Source organism: Phoca vitulina, unplaced genomic scaffold, assembly GCF_004348235.1.
Source record: "Phoca vitulina isolate PV1807 unplaced genomic scaffold, GSC_HSeal_1.0 scaffold22, whole genome shotgun sequence".
NCBI classification, from domain to species: Eukaryota; Metazoa; Chordata; class Mammalia; order Carnivora; family Phocidae; genus Phoca; species Phoca vitulina.
This window is the reverse complement of record NW_022589725.1, coordinates 14,196,095-14,214,057: the sequence shown is the minus strand read 5'-3', so window position 1 is coordinate 14,214,057 and position 17,963 is coordinate 14,196,095. Positions and strand designations below refer to the sequence as shown.

General features: G+C 46.5%; 1 protein-coding gene and 1 long non-coding RNA gene across 3 annotated transcripts in view; one reads left to right on the top strand and one right to left on the bottom strand.

Moving 5' to 3' along the window:
* Nucleotides 1-17,963, top strand: part of LOC116641580 — a 49,101-nt gene that overhangs the window by 3,733 nt on the left and 27,405 nt on the right. The gene's annotated exons all lie outside the window — the stretch shown is intronic.
* HCK (HCK proto-oncogene, Src family tyrosine kinase) overlaps nt 5,512-17,963 on the bottom strand; it is a 38,369-nt gene continuing 25,917 nt past the window's right edge. For both annotated transcript variants that reach the window (XM_032419353.1, XM_032419354.1), the window contains exons 9-13: nt 16,552-16,731; nt 15,435-15,511; nt 9,684-9,837; nt 8,642-8,773; nt 5,512-5,999 (exon numbers count right to left, since the gene is read on the bottom strand). In XM_032419353.1, the coding sequence (XP_032275244.1) occupies nt 5,797-5,999; nt 8,642-8,773; nt 9,684-9,837; nt 15,435-15,511; nt 16,552-16,731 (746 nt within the window). In that variant the 3' untranslated portion in view covers nt 5,512-5,796. The remainder of the gene's footprint in view (nt 6,000-8,641; nt 8,774-9,683; nt 9,838-15,434; nt 15,512-16,551; nt 16,732-17,963) is intronic.

Sequence of the window (17,963 nt, the reverse complement as noted above, 5' to 3'; positions counted from 1 at the left end):
AAGGCCCACTCCACTTTTAGAGGCCATGAAAAGAAATTAATTTCTTTTAAAATCAGAAGGAAAATATGAATTTTGGGGTTGAAGGGAAAGTGTTCATATGTACTATTGGTATATTCATCTTTCTATCAATGCAGTTGTTGACTATATATTTAATATTTGAATAAATATTTATATATATTAAATAGGTAGATATTTAAATAAAAATATTCTTATTTATATTTATAAATATAAAATATAATTATATATTTTATAAATATAAAATATATATTTTATAAATATAAAATATAATATTATATTTTATGAATATAATATATAAAATAAAATAAAATATAATATAATATATATTTGTAGGGTCCTACAAAGGCAGAAGTGCCTAAGGTCCGTGCAAGTCATAACGCATTTCTGGTTGGAAGCTTGAAATTGGCAATGATGAGAATATTTATACTCCCCTAAATCAGCAAATGCTACAAATCAGGGCTTGAACTTTTGTTTTGCTACCAAACATTTTCTGTAAAGGGCCAGATAATAAATACCTTAGGCTTTGTAGACTGTGTGATTGTGTCATAATTCTCAACCTGCCTTGCAGTACAAAAGCCACTACAGTCAACAAATAACGGGCGTCACTGTGTTCCAATAAAACATGGTCTGCCCTAGTTTGCCAAACCCTGGTCTAGACTTCACGTGCTAAATAAAAAAGCAATAGTGCAGATTAAGGGTTTAGTGTGCTGTATCTGTATCTGTTACATTATGATCAGCACAAAAATGTGACAGTATTTGAAGCTCTTACCTGAGCTGGCAAAGAAGTTGCTCATGTCATTGACTAATGAGTGAAGTTCCAATGTACATCTTCATTATTTCATTTCCATTTTATTCATGAATATAAATGAAACTATCAACCCACAGTCATGTCAGAGCTATACTTGGGGAAGGTATGTTGTCAAGCAACTTACCTCTGTGAGTAACTGAAGCGTAATCCCATGGGGAAACTCTGGGAAGCAACCCAAAACACACACCTCACAGTTACCGCACCAGGGGAGCAAGGGAGCTGGGGTATTTATACACCAACTCCCAAAAGTCATTAGTTGAGGATTTATCCCAGAGTGGGTGAATTCCTCAGCACTTTTGGCCTTCTGGGAACACTGGCAGCTGAGCTTTCTGCAGCTTTAGGAAAAGAGCCCTCAGGCATACAGTGGTGCAGGTAATGGTAGCTAAACATCTAATCCCTTCGAGGGATCCTGACAGTGCATGCCACACCCTCTGAGGTAAAAGTTGGAGGACCTTCTAGTTGCTATGGTGGTGTACTTAAAATATTTTAAGAGATCTAGGCCCTATCCAGCTTTGCCATCCTTTGAGTTAATTCATGTTCCTCAGGGTCCAAGGTGGTAGCTAGAGCTCCAGCCTTCACATGCATATTCTAGGCAGCAAGATAGAGGAAGAGATGAAAAATAAGGGGCAAAGAGCCCACATCAGTTGTCTTTTAAGAAAGGATACTGAAAGGTGCTATAGCACACTTCCACTTACAACCCATTGACCAGAACTTAATCACCTGGCCACACTTAGCTGCAAGAGGGAGTGGGAAGTGCAGCCTTCATTCTGGGTAGTCATGTGCCCCTGATAAAAATGCTATTTCTCTGGAAGAAGGGGGAACATGGATATGGCAACAACTAGCAGTCATTGCCAACTTCCAAAAGGAATGCAAATTGATATAGCCTTATGTCAGAATATATGGTGATGAGGACAGACACATGACAAAACTGAGGGCCCAGGTCAGGGAATAAGGAGGCAGTTTTATTTCAACTCACAGGGGGAAAATGAAACAAGTACTTTCCCTGTGTTTAAACTCAAAGGCACAGCTAGATACTAGATTACAGCAAGTCATTGACATCTTAGAATGGGGCACCTTATCTATGCCTTCCTTTGATGCCTCCCAGGGGAGGAGTGCATGCAGTTTTCCCAAAGAATTGGTGGCATTAAATTTATCTCCATGTCTTTGTTTGCTTTTTTATTGAACAGACTTTATTTTTTAGAGCAGTTTTAGGCTTACAGAAAAATGAATAGAAAGCACAAAATTCCCATATGCCCTCTCATCCAGCCCCCGGTTTCCTCTATTATTCACATGTTGCCTTAGTGGCTACATATGTTACAGTCGATGAGCCTGTTGTTATTATTAACCTAGGTCCATAGTTTACATTAGGGTTCACTCTTTCTGTTGTACATTGAGTTTTGACAGATGTTATCTATCATTAAGAGTATCATACAGAATAGCTTCACTACCCTAAAAATCCCCTATGTTCCATTCTGTTCATCCCTCCCTCTCTGCTAAACCCCTGGCAACAATTGATCTTATTATCTCTGCAATTTTGCCTTTTCCAAAATGTCCTAAAGTTGGAATCTGTTAGTATGGAGCCTTTTCAGATTGGTTTCTTTTACTCAGCTACGTGCATGTAAGTTTCTTCCATGCCTTGATAGCTCATTTCTTTTGATCACTGAACAGTATTCCATTATATGGATATACCACAGTTTGTTTATCCACTCACCTGTTGAAGTGTATCTTGGTTGCTTCCAAATTTTGACAATTATAAATAAAGCTACTACAAACATTAGTGTGTAGGTTTTTATGTGAACAGAAGTTTTCAAATTGTTTCAGTAAATATCAAGGAGTGCAATTACTGGATTGTATGGTAAGAACATGTTTAGGTTTTTTTTTTAAGATTTATTTATCTGACAGGGGCGCCTGGGTGGCTCAGTCGTTAAGCGTCTGCCTTCAGCTCAGGTCATGGTCCCAGGGTCCTGGGATCGAGCCCCACATCGGGCTCCATGCTCCGCAGGAAGCCTGCTTCTCCCTCTCTCACTCCCACTGCTTGTGTTCCCTCTCTCACTGTGTCTCTCTCTGTCAAATAAATAAATAAAATCTTTAAAAAAAAAAAAAAAAAAAGATTTATTTATCTGACAGAGCACAAAGAGGGGGAGTGGCAGGCAGAAGGAGAGGGAGAAGTAGGCTCCCCGCTGAGCAAGGAGCCTGACGCGGGGCTCGATCCCAGGATCCCGGGATCATGACCTGAGCCAAAGGCAGACCTTAACCGACTGAGCCACCCAGGTGCCCCAGGAATATGTTTAGTTTTGTAAGAAACTGCCAAATGTCTTCCAAAGTGGCTGCACTGTTTTGCATTCCCGCCAGCATGAATGAGAGTTCCTGTTGCTCCCTGTCCTTGCCAGCCTTTGGTGTTGTCAGTGTTTGGATTTTGGTCATTCTAAGTAGTGTGCAGTGGTATTGTTTTAATTTGTATTTCTCTAATGACATAAGATGTTGAGCATCTTTTCTTTTTTTTTAAAGATTTTATTTTTATTTATTTGGCAGAGAGAGAGAGACAGCAAGAGCAGGAACACAAGCAGGGGGCGTGGGAGAGGGAGAAGCAAGCTTCCCACGGAGCAGGGAGCCCGATGTGGGGCTCGATCCCAGGACCCTGGGATCATGACCTGAGCAGAAGGCAGACGCTTAACGACTGAGCCACCCAGGTGCCCCTTGAGCATCTTTTCATATGCTTATTTGCCTTCTGCATATCTTCTTTCGTGAGGTGTCTGTTCAGGTCTTTGACCATTTCTTTATTGGGTTGCTTGTTTTCTGATTGTTGGCTTTAGGGTTCTTTGTATATTTTGGATATCAGCCTTTTATTAGATATGTGCTTTGCAAATATTTTCTCCCAGATTGGAGCTTATCTTTTCATTTTCTTTTTTTTTTTTTAAAGATTTTATTTATTTATTTGAGAGCAAGAGAGAGAGCACAAGCAGGGGGAGTGGCAGGTAGAGGCAGAGAGAGAAGCAGGCTCCCTGCAGAGCAAGGAGCTCGATTTGGGACTTGATCCCAGGACCCTGGGATCATGACCTGAGCTGAAGGCAGACACTTAACCGACTGAGCCACCCTCATTTTCTTAACAGTGTCTTTCTCAGAGTAGAGTTTTTAATTTTAATGGAGTCTAATTTATCAATATTTTCTTTCATGGCTTGTGCTTTGGTGTTGTATCTGTCCCCATGTTTTAATCTGTCTTTCCTGTGACCAGAGGCATAAATCACAGTATAGGCAGTGTAAACCGAAAGAGCAGGAGGATGCGAATTGACCCCTGGTCTTGTCTATGTAGCAATAGGCTCCCTCTTATGGATTACTGAACAGCAATACAATGTACCACAAATTATGAGTGCAAATTCCTACTAAAGGAGCCTGAGCTCTGCTTTCAGATACCCAAAGACATATCCCAAAGGAGAAAGCAGGAGAGAAATTCCGTTACCAACTAGGTAAGTTGAAACACTGCTACCTTCATTTTCCACAGCTTATTCCCAGTTCCTCTGTGCTACTCAGGGGTGCAGAATCAATTCAATATAGGGTTCCAGGGGCCCCTGGCAGGTGCTGTGATGTAAACCCTTCAGGAGATGCAGTAGTATAGAAAGGTGTCAATGGTTCCCCATCTCGCTCTCCACCTCTTCCCAGCATTCCCCTTACAACGAAAGCTAATGCTTTCAACTGAAACAACATGCAGGAAGGGCCCACTGCCTCCTTGTCTTCTCCGCTTCCATCCCACATCTCCCTCCGTTCCACTGAGAGTTTCCCATGCAGGCTACCAGATACCTCTCAGCAACCACATCTCCAGACCCTGGTATTCCTACAATGGTGGGTACCATCTTAACAACCATGATGGCTGCTTGGCCATGGGAAATGCCCAGGCTGCGGACAGCCCTGCAGCCCTAGGGGAGACCCAGACTAATCAGCTCGTGTATCAGTGCAGGTTGTCGGGAAAGTCAGGGCCCCAGTCATGAAAAATCATTCTCATCATCTTGGCAAACTCAGCTCTTTGGAGACAAAAACCCATCCAGCGTCCCTGTGCCAGTGTGATAGGCAGAATAACGTCCCTCCTCCACACCCAAGATGTCTGTCCTAATCCCTGGAACCTGTGAATGTGTTGTCTTACGTAGCAAAAAAGGGCTTTGCAGATGTGATTAAGGATCTTGAAATGGAAAAGTTAGCCTGGATTATCCAGGTGGGCCCAGTGTACCAACAGGTGTCCCTACAAGAGAAAGAGGGAGGCAGGGGACAGAGAAGGAACTGTGATGACAAGCAGATTGGAGTGATGAGTGTAAGAGAAGCATGAGTTGGGGACGTGTCAGCCTCTAGAAGCCGGAAAAGCCAAGGAAATGAATTCTCCCCTAGAGGCTCCAAAATGCACACAACCCTGCCAAACCCATTTCAGACATCTGACCTCTGGAACTGTAAGATAATGAATTTGTGTTTTAAGCCACCAAGTTTGTGGTCATTTGTTACAGAAGCCATAGGAAACTAACACAGCCAGTGACTATTTGGGGGCAGTTAGAAACCCTGGGAGCCTTGGACCCCACTTGTCTTCATACTCCTGGTCTTTGGAAGGGTCCTTCCCCCCTTTCTGACTCGTCATCCAGCAAAAGGGCAAATAGATGATATTCAGGAACTGGCAGGACAGGACAAGCTGATCTGTCAGTAAAGCCTTTAGCATTTGTATCTTTTATTTAAATATTTATTGCATTATTTTTAAAGTTTCCCATCCAAACCACAGCTGTAACTGGAATCCAGCTGTCCCAGGCAATAGAAATATCAACTTGGGGTCTCCTGAGGGGGGCAGATTGTAGATTGCTGGAGTCAAAAAGAGATTGTTCCGGTTCAACCCCTTGACAGATGAGGAACTGTGGCTGGAACTGGGGGTGGGTGGTGTCTGGGACTGGGAAGGCAGGTGGCGCTGGAGGCACCTCTTAGACCCCGCCCGGGTCCACCCATCACGGCTGCTGTTGGTACTGGCTCTCAGTGGCCGTGTAGAAGTCGTCCAGCACACTCTGGATATATTCGAAGGTGGGCCGCTCCTCAGGGCGGTTCTTCCAGCAGCGTGTCATCATTTTGTAGAGCTCCTCAGGGCAGTGCTCTGGTCGAGGCATGCGGTATCCACGCTCCAGTGCCCGGATCACCTCAGGGTTTGTCATCCCTGAGAAGGAGCCATGGAATTAAAGAGGGAGGGACTGGGACAGGGAAACCCGGGGTGACAGAGACTGTTGCCTCCCCAGCAGCTATCACTTCCCACCTCCCCTGGTAGCTGAGCCCCCCCCCCACTATGAAAGTCAGGTACCCCTTCCCCAGCCTCCCCTACAGCTAGGGCAGGACCATGGCACCCAATTTTGGCCAATGGGAGCTGAGGAGCATTGTCCCAGGAGACTGCCAGGAAAGGTGTTCCTCCCTTGGAAGATACACCCTTCCTCTTTCCAACGACACTGAGAAACGACATGATCCTTGGAGCTGAAGCACCACACAGGGAAGACAATCACAGAGAAGCGAACCCACAGACCTGAGTGCTGTTGAGCACCTGAACTAGCCAGTCACCAATGCCAGACTCCTTATCATAGAGGTTAATAATTTGCCTATTGTTTCTGCCATTCTTAGTTATTTTCTTACTTAGAGCCTAATGCATCCTAATGGATTTGGTTCCATAACCCAATGCCTGGCTTTTACTGGTGTACTCTCAAGACAAAACAGGCAGGCTGTCTCAGTGTCACTCTGTGAATGGGACTATTTCCTTGTTCAATTGAAGTTTATGTTAGATATCCTTAAGAACAATCTTCTACATGTCTACAATGCCCAATTTTACATTATCAGTCTAGAGCTCCAAACTCATATATCCGAGGGCTTCCTTCAATATCTTTACTTGGATGTTACAAGTCACCTCAATGTAAAAGGGCTAAAGCAGAACTCTTGAATTTCTAACCCCAGACTATCACCCACTTGGCTGCTCAATTAACCAAGAGGATCAACCTTGATTCTTCTCTCTCTCACCTTCCATATCAGCAAGTCACATTTTTCCTTCTTTTGAAAGATATTATCAACCCATCGATTTACCTCTGTCTCCACCACCTCTCCCTATCCCACTGCTGTGGCTGCTACCTTCTCCCCAGCCCCCAATCCACTCTCCATGCTGAACCAAAGCATCACTTAAAGATGGAAATCAGATGATGCCACTTCCCTGACTCAAACCCACTAACATCCACAGTCCACAGTTTTCAGCATGGCCATGGGCCCTCCCTGATCTGGCCCCTGCCGACCTCATCATTCACCATCTGCTCTCATTCCTTGTCTCCAGCTACCAGGCTTCCTTGTTCTTTCTTCAGACACACCTCAGAGCCTAGGAGCTAGCAGTGTCTTCTACCTGGAATCTTTCCCCTAGTTCCTCACTGAGCTGTCTTTCAATTCAAATAGGACCTGCTCTGACAGGAGCTGGGGAGCACCACAGGTGCCCCATGTCACTCCCTCTCACTCACCCTGCTTCATTCTCTGCTCAGAAGTAACCTCCAGCTGAGAGTGTGTGTCTGTTGTGTGTGTGTGTCCCTCCAGGCTAGAATGTGCTCGACTCACCATATCCCCAGTGCCTAACACACAGGAGGGATTCGATCAAAACCGATGAATGAACCAACTGTCTATACCTCTTACTTCTAATCTTCACAACCACGTCTGCAAGGTAGACACCATTACCTATATTTGTTTAAAGGTGAAGACACTAGGGTAGGAGAAGTGAAGTGAATTTCTCCAAGTGTAATTGCTGATGGGGTGAGATTCAAGTTCAGGATGGTTTATATACAAAGTCAGGGATTCTTTATATCTGCCTTTCTCCTTCTCCCCAGTGTTCTGGCTACAGAACAGGAGACATCTCAACCAGAAAGGAACAGAGAATAACATTATTTATGGACTCTCAGGCAATCTACATGTTGGGTATGTCTTTGTGACTACCTGGTCTACTCAGCGTAGGGTGCTGCCCGTAGGCATGGGGATAAATTAATCCATTCAACGAACAGTTATTAAGAACCCACCATGTACCAAGAACAGAGGTGGGCAGTACACATACTCTAGTGAGGAATACAGACATGATTTCTGACCTCACGGAGCTCAGTGTCTGGTGGGGGAAAATATTAAACAAATCTGTAGTTGTCAATTGCAACGAATACTATGAATGAGACAATATGGGGTATTACGAATGAGAAGTAGGGGTCATGTATGATACTTTAGATGACTGGATGGTGGGGTACAGAATGAGATGAAGCTGGAGAAGTAGGCAGGGGCTGGATCATGTAGGACCTACAGGCCATAATTAGAAGTTTGAGATTTTGTCCCAATTACAATGAGAGACCATTAAAGAGTTAGAGGTGGAGAAGGGACAAGATCTGTTTCACAATTCTACAAGGATCCCTCTGGCCTCAGTGGAGAATGGCCTGTCGGGGAGAGGGACAAATGCAGGGAGACTGCGTAGGAGGCCACTGTACCATCAAGGTGGGAGATGATGTTGGCCTGAATGTGGGTGGAGACAGTGGAGTTAGACATGAGCATGTATTTAGGAGGCAAGTGGCCAAAACCTTGGGACTGCTTTGGATGTAGTAAGGGGTGAGAGAAAAGGAAGGGCCAAAGATGTCCTCAGATTTTCAGCTTAAGAAACTGGGTGGATGGTGGTACCTTTAACTGAGATGGGGCAGATGAGGGGAGGTTGGGGGCAAGGATCAAGAACTCCATCTGAATGAATACACCGACAAGAGAAGAGACCCAGGCTGGGCCATGGAAGCAGCTGCAAGCTGATGCCCCCTTCGCTACCTGGGTAAGGGATCCGGCCATAGGTGACGATCTCCATCAGCAGAATACCAAAGGACCAGACGTCTGACTTGATGGTGAAAGAGCCAAAGTTGATGGCTTCAGGGGCTGTCCACTTGATGGGGAACTTGGCCCCTGTGGGATTGGACAGAGCAGAGTCAGAGTCTGGGAGCAGTCAGGGCTGGGTGTCTGCTAGGGTGAGGAGCAGGACAGGGGCAAGGCTGCTAACATCTGCCCCTACGTCCAGCCTCCACGGAAGCAAGGGCTATCCATCCTGAGGACAGATGTCTAGAGTGGAGAGGAAGGGGCAGAGGGGTTTGGGGTGTGCCAGGGGAGCTGGCACTCTGGACTATCTCATTGATTCAGCCAATATCCCAGTGAACTACAGCTCCCAAAGAGTAGAGTCCTTGAGGACTTCTATAAATGGAATCATACAATATGCAGTCTTTGTCACTTAACACGATGTTCTGAAAGTTTATCCACAGTAAGCATCTAGTCCTTCCGTCCTTTATTGTGGCCGAATAATGTGCTCTTATTGCTTCTACTTTTTGGCTGTCACAAATTATGTTGCTATTCATACACAAGTTTGCCTGTTTATGAATTTTATGTAAATGGTGCCATCCAGCTCTCCTTTTTTTTTTTGGTCTGATTTCTTTCATTTCAATATTATGTCTTTGAGAGCCAACCATTTGGTTGGATGGAGCACTGGTTTGTAATTTTTCATTGCTGCCTAATATTATATTACATGAATGTACCACAATTTATATATTGGTTCCACTACTCATGGATATTTGGATTCTTCCCAGTTTTTTTCTATTACGCATAAAGTTGCTCTCACCCTTAATTTCCACATGCATTTGGCTAGCTCAGCCTAAAATTGATCAGAGTCACTTGGTGAGAGTCTACAGACCAGGATACTCTGTCCAGAAGGACTCCAGCAAGCTTACTAACACATAGCTAATACGGAGACAGACACATGTCTTGACTCTCAATGCTCACAATCCATCCAAGTGGGCCCCATGGGTCCCTTGGCAGCGCTCCCTACCTTCCCGAGCCATGTACGCGTTGTCCTCGATGACACGTGCCAGGCCAAAGTCGGCGATCTTACACACCAGGGACGCAGAGACCAGGATGTTGGCGGCTCTGAGGTCTCGGTGAATGTAGTTCCTCTGCTCGATGAAGGCCATGCCTTCTGCAATCTCCACCCAAAACAGAGACATCCTCATCTTCACATCTGGCCCAGCCCAAGGCGGGTCCCACCCAAAAACACAAGAGGAGTGTCTAAGTTTGAGAAAATGGGAAAATGTGTGTGCCAGCTTCCCCTTTCTTGTGGAAGGGTCCTGAGCGCAGGTTGGCATTTCTCTATCTCCCCATCTAGGTTGGGGGGGAATCTGAGGGCTGGGTCACTTTAGAAGCTTCTTTGGGATTCTAAGACTTCCAGAGACTACTTTGAGGAAAGAGCAATGGCGTTATTTCCTCAGGACCTACATACACACACACCAGAATACTATGAGGTCCTCTCATCCCCAGCCTTCTTTCTGGAAGACAAGCTAGGCTAATGTCATATTCTGCTGTATCTCTTGTACCTTCTTCATCCTCAAGCCTGGGTAGGGAAAATTCATGTATTCATTCAACAGGTATCTACTGAGTGCCTCACGGGTGCCAGGCATATTATTTGAACAGCTGGTGAGCCAGGCAAGACCACTGCAGGTAGTAGTAAGTGCCGTAAAGGATAAAGCAGGATAGCAGGACATGAAGTGTAGACTGCGGTTTTGGATTGAGTAGTCAGAGAAGGCTGCTTTGAAGAGGTGAAATTTTAGCAAAGATCTGAGTAGTGACAATAAGTGTGTCAAATAAGAGCATTCCTGGCAGTAAGAACATCATGTGCAAAGGCCCAGAGGTAGGAATGAATTTGGTGTTCATGGAACAGGTGGCTGAGCAGAAGTTGCCACAGAGAGATGGGGGCGGGGTGGGGGGAGTTGAGGTTGAGAGGGAGGCTGCTGACTGTGAAGAACCTTCTAGGTTTGGAGGGGAGGTTGGATTGTACACTGAGCGCAATGGGAAGATGGTAGAAGTCCTCTAGCAGGAGTGTGACATGGTCTGATGTATATTTTAATGCCATCATGGCTGCTGAATGAATAATAGACTGTATGGAGAATTCTCATTCACATTGGGTCCCTGGAAGCCTCTGATGGAAAGATGTGGGATCTTTCCTTAGGGACTTTTTTTTTTTTTTTTTTTTTAAGATTTTATTTATTTGCCAGAGAGAGAGAGCGTGCGCACAAGTAGGCAGAGCAGTAGACAGAGGGAGAAGGAGAATCAGGTTCCCCGCTGAGCAGAGAGCCTGATGCGGGGCTTGATCCCAGGACCCTGGGATCATGACCTGAGCCAAAGGCAGATGCCCAACTGACTGAGCCACCCAGATGCCCCCTTAGGGACCTTTTTCAAGGGCTTGTGCATTAACCCTCATAAAGAGGTTTATAATTAACACTCAGACACCTAGAAAACAGCGCTTATGGCTTACAAACTGGCCTTTGAGCTCCTCGAGCCAAGTGTTATTACAATCTCGGTTTTACAGAGCAGGGGACACTTTTTCCATATCATCCCACCAGGAAAATTCTCAATGTCAGACTCAAACCAGTCTGCAGATTTCCAATCCCTGTGCCCCATGTTGCCTCTAATTACTGCAGAACTCCAGCGCTCTGGAGGACTGCAGCTGGGTGCAATCTGGTGCGATTTGTGGGGTGGGGTCGGGGAGCCTGGCAAGACAGACCAGACCAAGACACAAGCCTGCTCAAGGTCAGAGGCAAGGGGTGGCGCACTTGCGGGAAGTGGTCAGCAGGGGGAACCTGGTGGCTACCAGAACCGAGGTGTGAGGCTTCAGACTTTGTAACAAAAACTTGAGACTGATTTTGCTTGGAGTCACAAGCCTGGGGTGAGATGAGACAAGGTCTTGTGGGGGGCAGAGGGGTGGGGAGGGGAAGGGATTTATCAGGAGTCCTCAGACAACAGAACAGTTAACAAGGGCTATTATGCTAATGGCAGGCACTGTAGCTTCCTCATTTACTATGAGAGGATACTTGAGCTTAAACAGCATTTGCTCTGTGCTTTGGGGAGGTACGCCTGCTATCAGCCCTACGTCACGGGCAAGAAAGCTGAATTCTGGAGAAATAAGTAACTGGTCCAAGTGGAGACCAGTAGTGGAACTCCAGCATCCCTGCCCAGGGTCTGGGCACTGATCCATCACGCTACCTGGACTTTTGGCCTTGGATTTGGCACTAATGCGGCTAGTTACCATTTTTTTCAGTACCCACAGGCAGACATTCATGTTATTGATTTTCGCATGCACTCAGGGGGGCAGGTGGGATTAACCCAATTTAGGAGACTGTAGAGGATACTGCCTAAGTAACTCCGCAATTACTCTGGAGTTGGACCAGCTCAGCCTGAGCCCCACAGCTCTGGGACCTCAAGCAAGCTACTTCCCTTCTCTTGCCTTACTTTTCTTCTCCGTAGAAGGGAGGACATCAACAGAACCTGCTTCTGAGGGGTCATGTGAGGATGAATCCTCTAAGTCTACATCAAGGGTGTAGAACAGTGGCAAATAAGTATGCACTTCAATTGTGGCTCTTCATGCTCCCTGGTGAGGAAAGTGACATTCAGAGAGGTTAAGCATCTGGCTCAAAGTGACACAGGCAGAGCTGGGTTCAAAACCAAAACTCTATGTGACTCCTAAGCCCAGAGGCTTACATAGTGTTGTTTCTCAAGGATTGAATGAATGAATAATGGAGAGGTTCACTGGGCTCAGGGTTGGTCTAAGAGCTAGGGGTTGATGAAGTGGTGACATTTCATGACCACCAAGCAGGCTGCCCTGATGTTGGGCATTAAAACTTGGGTTTGAAAAAAACAAAAACAAAAACTTGGGTTTCCTTCTGAGAGTATCAGGGAACCACAAAATCAGAGCTGGAAGGGCCTAATCTGGGCTCTTCCAACTGAATCCCACTGATTCCTTGGGGTTGCCGGTGGGGGGGAGTGGGGGGACAAAGCAAAGGGCACCCTCTTCAATCTGAGCAGCTCTGTTTTGACCTATTTTAAAATGTTCAGCTGCTGTATAAGATTTCATTTGACCAACAGATTTATGGCTTTATAAAAGGCTTTTGAACTTGAGAAGCACAGATGTGGTCTAATTCCCTCATTTGACATATGAAGACCCTGAGGCCTGTAGTAGGTCTGAGGCCCATACAGCCAGTGGGTGAGACATGTTCTACTACACCGTCTGCCTTTCTGGGACTGGAGGTGAAGACCTGGTCCCAGGTTGCCTCCTTCCTCTCCCTGGGCCCTCTGCTCCTGGTTTCTGTTCTCCCATCTGTGAAGCAGGGAGAGTGGCGTTTGCCCAGGCTGACTCTCCCCCAACAAGAGTTCTGCCAGTTTGATGGTTATAATTTAGTTATAGGCCAGACTGTTGTTTCCCTAGGGACAGGGACCACTAAAGTGAAAATGCCAGGCCTTGATTTCCATATGGCTCTGGCATTCCAGGCTCCAAAATTTAAAGCCTTTATATATATCTCTATATATCTCTATATATCTCTATATATCTATATCTGAACATTCCTCTCCTGGGATTTGCATACCCCCATGAGTTCTGCCTTAGGGATCTCCAGAAGGCCCTAGGCAGGTCTCCCTTAACACCCTCCAGGCTGCAAACCACACCCCCTTCATCTTTGCCAGCCCCAGGTACGGGCTGACCAGGCCCAGCTCTTTTGCTTTTTCCCATGGGCTTTGGCACAGGCTGTTTCTTCCATCTAGAGTACCCTCCTCTCTCCAATGCAGCTGTCTAACTTCCACTCGTCCTTCAGGGTTCAGCCCAGAAGCCACTTCCTCAGGGAAGCCTTCCTGGGTTGCTCCTGGACCAGGCTAATTGTTCCAGCCACGACCTCCCACAGCATGCCTTTCCTCCCCCGTTTTCCAACAGAGAGGAGAGAATGAGAGAGGACAAAAGCGAAAAGCACTCAAGCGGGGAGTAAGAGGAACTGCAGAGAGTGAAGGGAAAATGAGAGAGAAAATAGGATTTTCAGAAGTGGTCCTTTGGTTTGTGTACATTATTTATTTTGCTGGATACTGCATCCTTCGGCACTGATCCAGGACCACTTGGGTAATGCCTCTCTTAGAGATCCAATTGTTTAATGTCTATAAATTCTGGGAGGACAGAAATACTCTCCATTTCATTCGCTGCTGTATCCTCCCACCTCAACACAGTAATTTAGGCAAACTACTTCATCTCACTGGGCCTCAGTTTCCTCATCTGCACTCAACTGCTTCGCAATGCCTTACTTTCCTATTCTGTAAAATGGGATGACCTGTCTGTGGCTGGACTGTTAACATTGGTGGCCCCCAATGGACTGTGCCTCCTGGGACTCATGCTCTTATGCAGCCCCCTCCGATCCTGAACCTGGGCTGGGCCGTGGGCCATGCTTTGGCCAATGAAAAGTAGCAAAGCATGATGGGAGCAGAGGATTCACAAGTGCTTGCACATTAGGGCTTGGTCCCTTGGAACACTCCCTCTTGGAACGTAGCCACCATGCTGTAAAGAAGCCCTGGTTGGGGGCGCCTGGGTGGCTCAGATGGTTAAGCATCTGCCTTCGGCTCAGGTCATGATCTCAGGGTCCTGGGATCGAGTCCCGCATCGGGTTCCCTGCTCAGTGCAGACCTGCTTCTCCCTCTCCCTCTGCCACTCCCTCTGCTTGTGCTCTTCTGTCTATCTCTCTGTCAAATAAATAAATAAAATCTTTAAAAAAAAATAAAAAAAAAAAAGAAGCCCTGGTTGGACTGCTGAGTGACGAGGGGCCACGGAGAGAGATCCCAGAGGCTGAGCCACCATGCCGGACATTCTGGCCCCAGGCAAGCTCTCAACAGAATGCATCCATGTGACTGACCTCAGTCTAACCACCCAGCCAACCCCAGTCAACGCACAGCATCACAAGAAATAATAAACTGTTGTTGTTTCAAGCTACTAAGCTTTGGAGGAGTCTTACATAAGAATAGATAATAAAGGGGCGCCTGGGTGGCTCAGTCGGTTAAGCGTCTGCCTTCGGCTCAGGTCTGATCCCGGGGTCCTGAGATTGAGTCCCTGGTTGGCTGGCTCCGTGCTCAGTGGGGAGTTTGCTTCTCCCTCTCCCTCTGCCCCTTCCCCACCTCATGTGCTCTCTCGCATGCTCTCTCTCTCAAATAAATAAATAAAATCTTAAAAAAAAATAGATAATAAAAATCCCACTCTCTAAGTTTGATGTGAGGACAAATGTGTTAATGCCTGCAAGACACATACAAAAAGTGTACAGTTGACTCTTGAGCAACGCGAGGGCTAGGACCCCTGCACAGTCAAAAACCCACATACAACTTCCCTCTCCCCCAAAACTGAACTACTAATAGCCTACTGTTGACCCCAAGCTTCACCAGTACCGTAAACAATGGATTTATACGTGTTTCATATGTTATATGTATCATACTCTGTATTCTTACAATAGAGTCAGCTAGAGAAGAGAAAATGTTATTAAGGAAATCATAAGGAAGAGAAAATACATTTACATCACTGTATTTATAAAAAAAGAATCTGCTTCTAAATGGACCCAGCGCAGTCCAAACTCACCTTGTTCGCGGGTCAACTGTACGTTCATACTGAGCACTCAGTGCCTGTCACCTGTTATTGCTGGTACTATTATAGCCCGAGCCCAATAAGCATGTGTTGAAGAAATCATTGAGTTCCTGCCTCCCCCCCACCGCAACGTCCTCCTTCGACTCTCACCTGGGCTGAGAAGTCAATGAGCTTGGGCAACGGCTGCTTGCTGCCCTCCGCACTTTTCAGGAAGTCCAGCAGGCTTCCTGTGGGGGGAGGGGAAGCAACACGTACTACTCAGTACTCACGCTCCCTTGGTGTATGGTTAAAATTGCTCGTAGTCATGGATTGAAATAGGGGCACCTGAGTGGTTCAGTTGGTTGAGCATCTGCCTTCCGCTCAGGTCATGATCTCAGGGTCCTGGGATCAAGCCCTGCTTTGGGCTCCCTGCTCAGCGGGGAGCCTGGTGCTCCCTCTCCTTCTGCCTCCTCCCCCCTGCTCATGCTCTGTCTCTGTCTCTTTCTCTCTCTTAAATAAATAAATAAAATCTTTAAAAAATAAAAAAAGTAACAGATTTAAATAAGAATATTTATTTACCATGTCTAATATTTGGGAACTAGAATTTCGGTGTTTTAAAAATAACTGTGTGATTACTGGACGGGGACAATCACGATTTCTTTGACTGAGATAGCTTTCTGAGCCTGGTTAACTGGGGGGGGGGGGGGGGGTGCTTTCCTGGGGCTGGCATAATTGTGTATTTAGAAAATGAAAAGCGTTTTGAGATTTCAAAATCACACCCAATGAGGTTGTGTGAGATGTTTCTGTTTATCGAAAAATGGGCAAGGATTGAAGATGGTGGTGAAGTGGTGGCCTTAAAAAAAAAAAAATCCCTGGGAAGTCTTGGATCATGGGCGGGCAGGGTGGGGGCAACCTGGAAGGAATGCTTTGCCAACTCTCTTTTCCAGAGCATTGGTCCAGACCCGGAAGACTGCAGGAGAGGCACGGAGCTGCCCCCAGCCTCGAAGGCTTATCCTAAACCCATAAGCCTTTCCTACCATCACCCAGTCCCCTCTCCTGTAGCCCCGTGAGCTCCCCTTCTCCTGGCATCCCCTTAAATGATTTCACCCCATTAACCAGGAGAGCTGGGCCATTGCCTGTCAAGGCCCAAGTACTCAAGTTCAATGAGTACTTGTCAGAAGAGCTCCTGGCCAGACTGGAGGGCAAGAACCATGTCAGGATCACCTTTGAGTGTGCAGTTGACCAGTATGAACCAACGCCTGCATCCCCAGTGCCCAGAGCACAGCACCTTTGGCCATGAACTCCGTGATGATGTAGATGGGTTCCTCTGTGACCACTGCATGCAGCTTCACCAGCTTGTCATGCTGCAGAGTCTTCATCAGGTTGGCCTCTGCCAGGAAGGCCTCCACAGACATGCTCCCTGGCTTCATCGTCTTCACAGCCACCTTGGTGTGCTTGTTGTAGGTGGCTGGAGCAGGAGAGGGAACAGGAAAGGTGGTCAGAACCCACTGCTCCTTCCCCCATGGCCCTGGGAGGCCCCGCTGCAGAACTGCTTCCTCCAGAACGCCTTCCCTGTTCATCTCAGCCCTCAGAGAGGGGAAGGGAGACGCAGGCTTTGGCCTCAGAAAGATGTGGATTAGAAGGCTGGTTCACCACTTCTTAGCTGTGTACCCTTGGGCAAGTCACTTAACCTCTCTGAACTGTGGTCTTCTCATCTGCAAAGTGGAAATGATCAGCACTGCCTTTCAAGGGCTGTTGTAGGGATTCAAGAATAACCTCAGAACCTCACTCAGATTGTTCCTGGTGCACACACATACACACCACCTTTGCTTTGTTACTCACTCATACACACACACCATCTTTGCTTAAAATGCTTTAATCGCAACACTTCTCTCAATTAAATGACCAATCTCGTCATGGTCCACAAAACCCTGCAGGATTTGGCCTCGCCCACCTTGCCAGCTTCATCATCCACCAAACACTCCCTTGCCTTTTGCGCACCAATCAGCCTGCATATCAGTCAGTCTCAAGCACCCAGCTCCCCCTCCCACCACAGGGACTCAACCCACCCCACCCCTGCCTCATCTTGTTGATCTTGTAAATCTCATAATTACTGTGTTTCCATTTTTGCCTTGGCTGCCAGGAAGCTCAAATCTAGATTTGAGGTCTTCCTGTAGTGAGAGTCTAAGGCCTTATATAATATTTTTAGTTTTCCAACCTTATCATTCAGATCCACTTTACATTCTTTATAATTTCTCTGCCACATTCTCTTATTCAATGCCTGGCACACAGCAGAGTCTCTGTAAATGTAGTTGAAATGTGTGGATTTTAAATTTATTTTTTCTGGCTGAATTGTTTGCATCTCTGTAGGTTGTCTTCGCTCCCACTTGGAACATGGTGGAGTGCACCAGGCATCAGGCCAGGCATTGCACCTACCCCGCATTCCACAAAGCAGGCATTGCTGTTCTCAAGTTATTAGGGGCAGGACGGCAGGGGTGATGCACGCCTTTTTGGTGCCCCACAATGCCCTCGCGTGGCGCTGGGCACATGACGGGTGCTCAGAGCAGCTTGCTCATCAGTTGCCAACACTGAACGTACCTGAAAAGTCTCCAAACTACATTTCCCCACTCTTAGTTTCCATCATCCTAAGACGCCTCTGATGATCTCAACCCCAAACTGGTGGACTGTCCCAGCTCCATA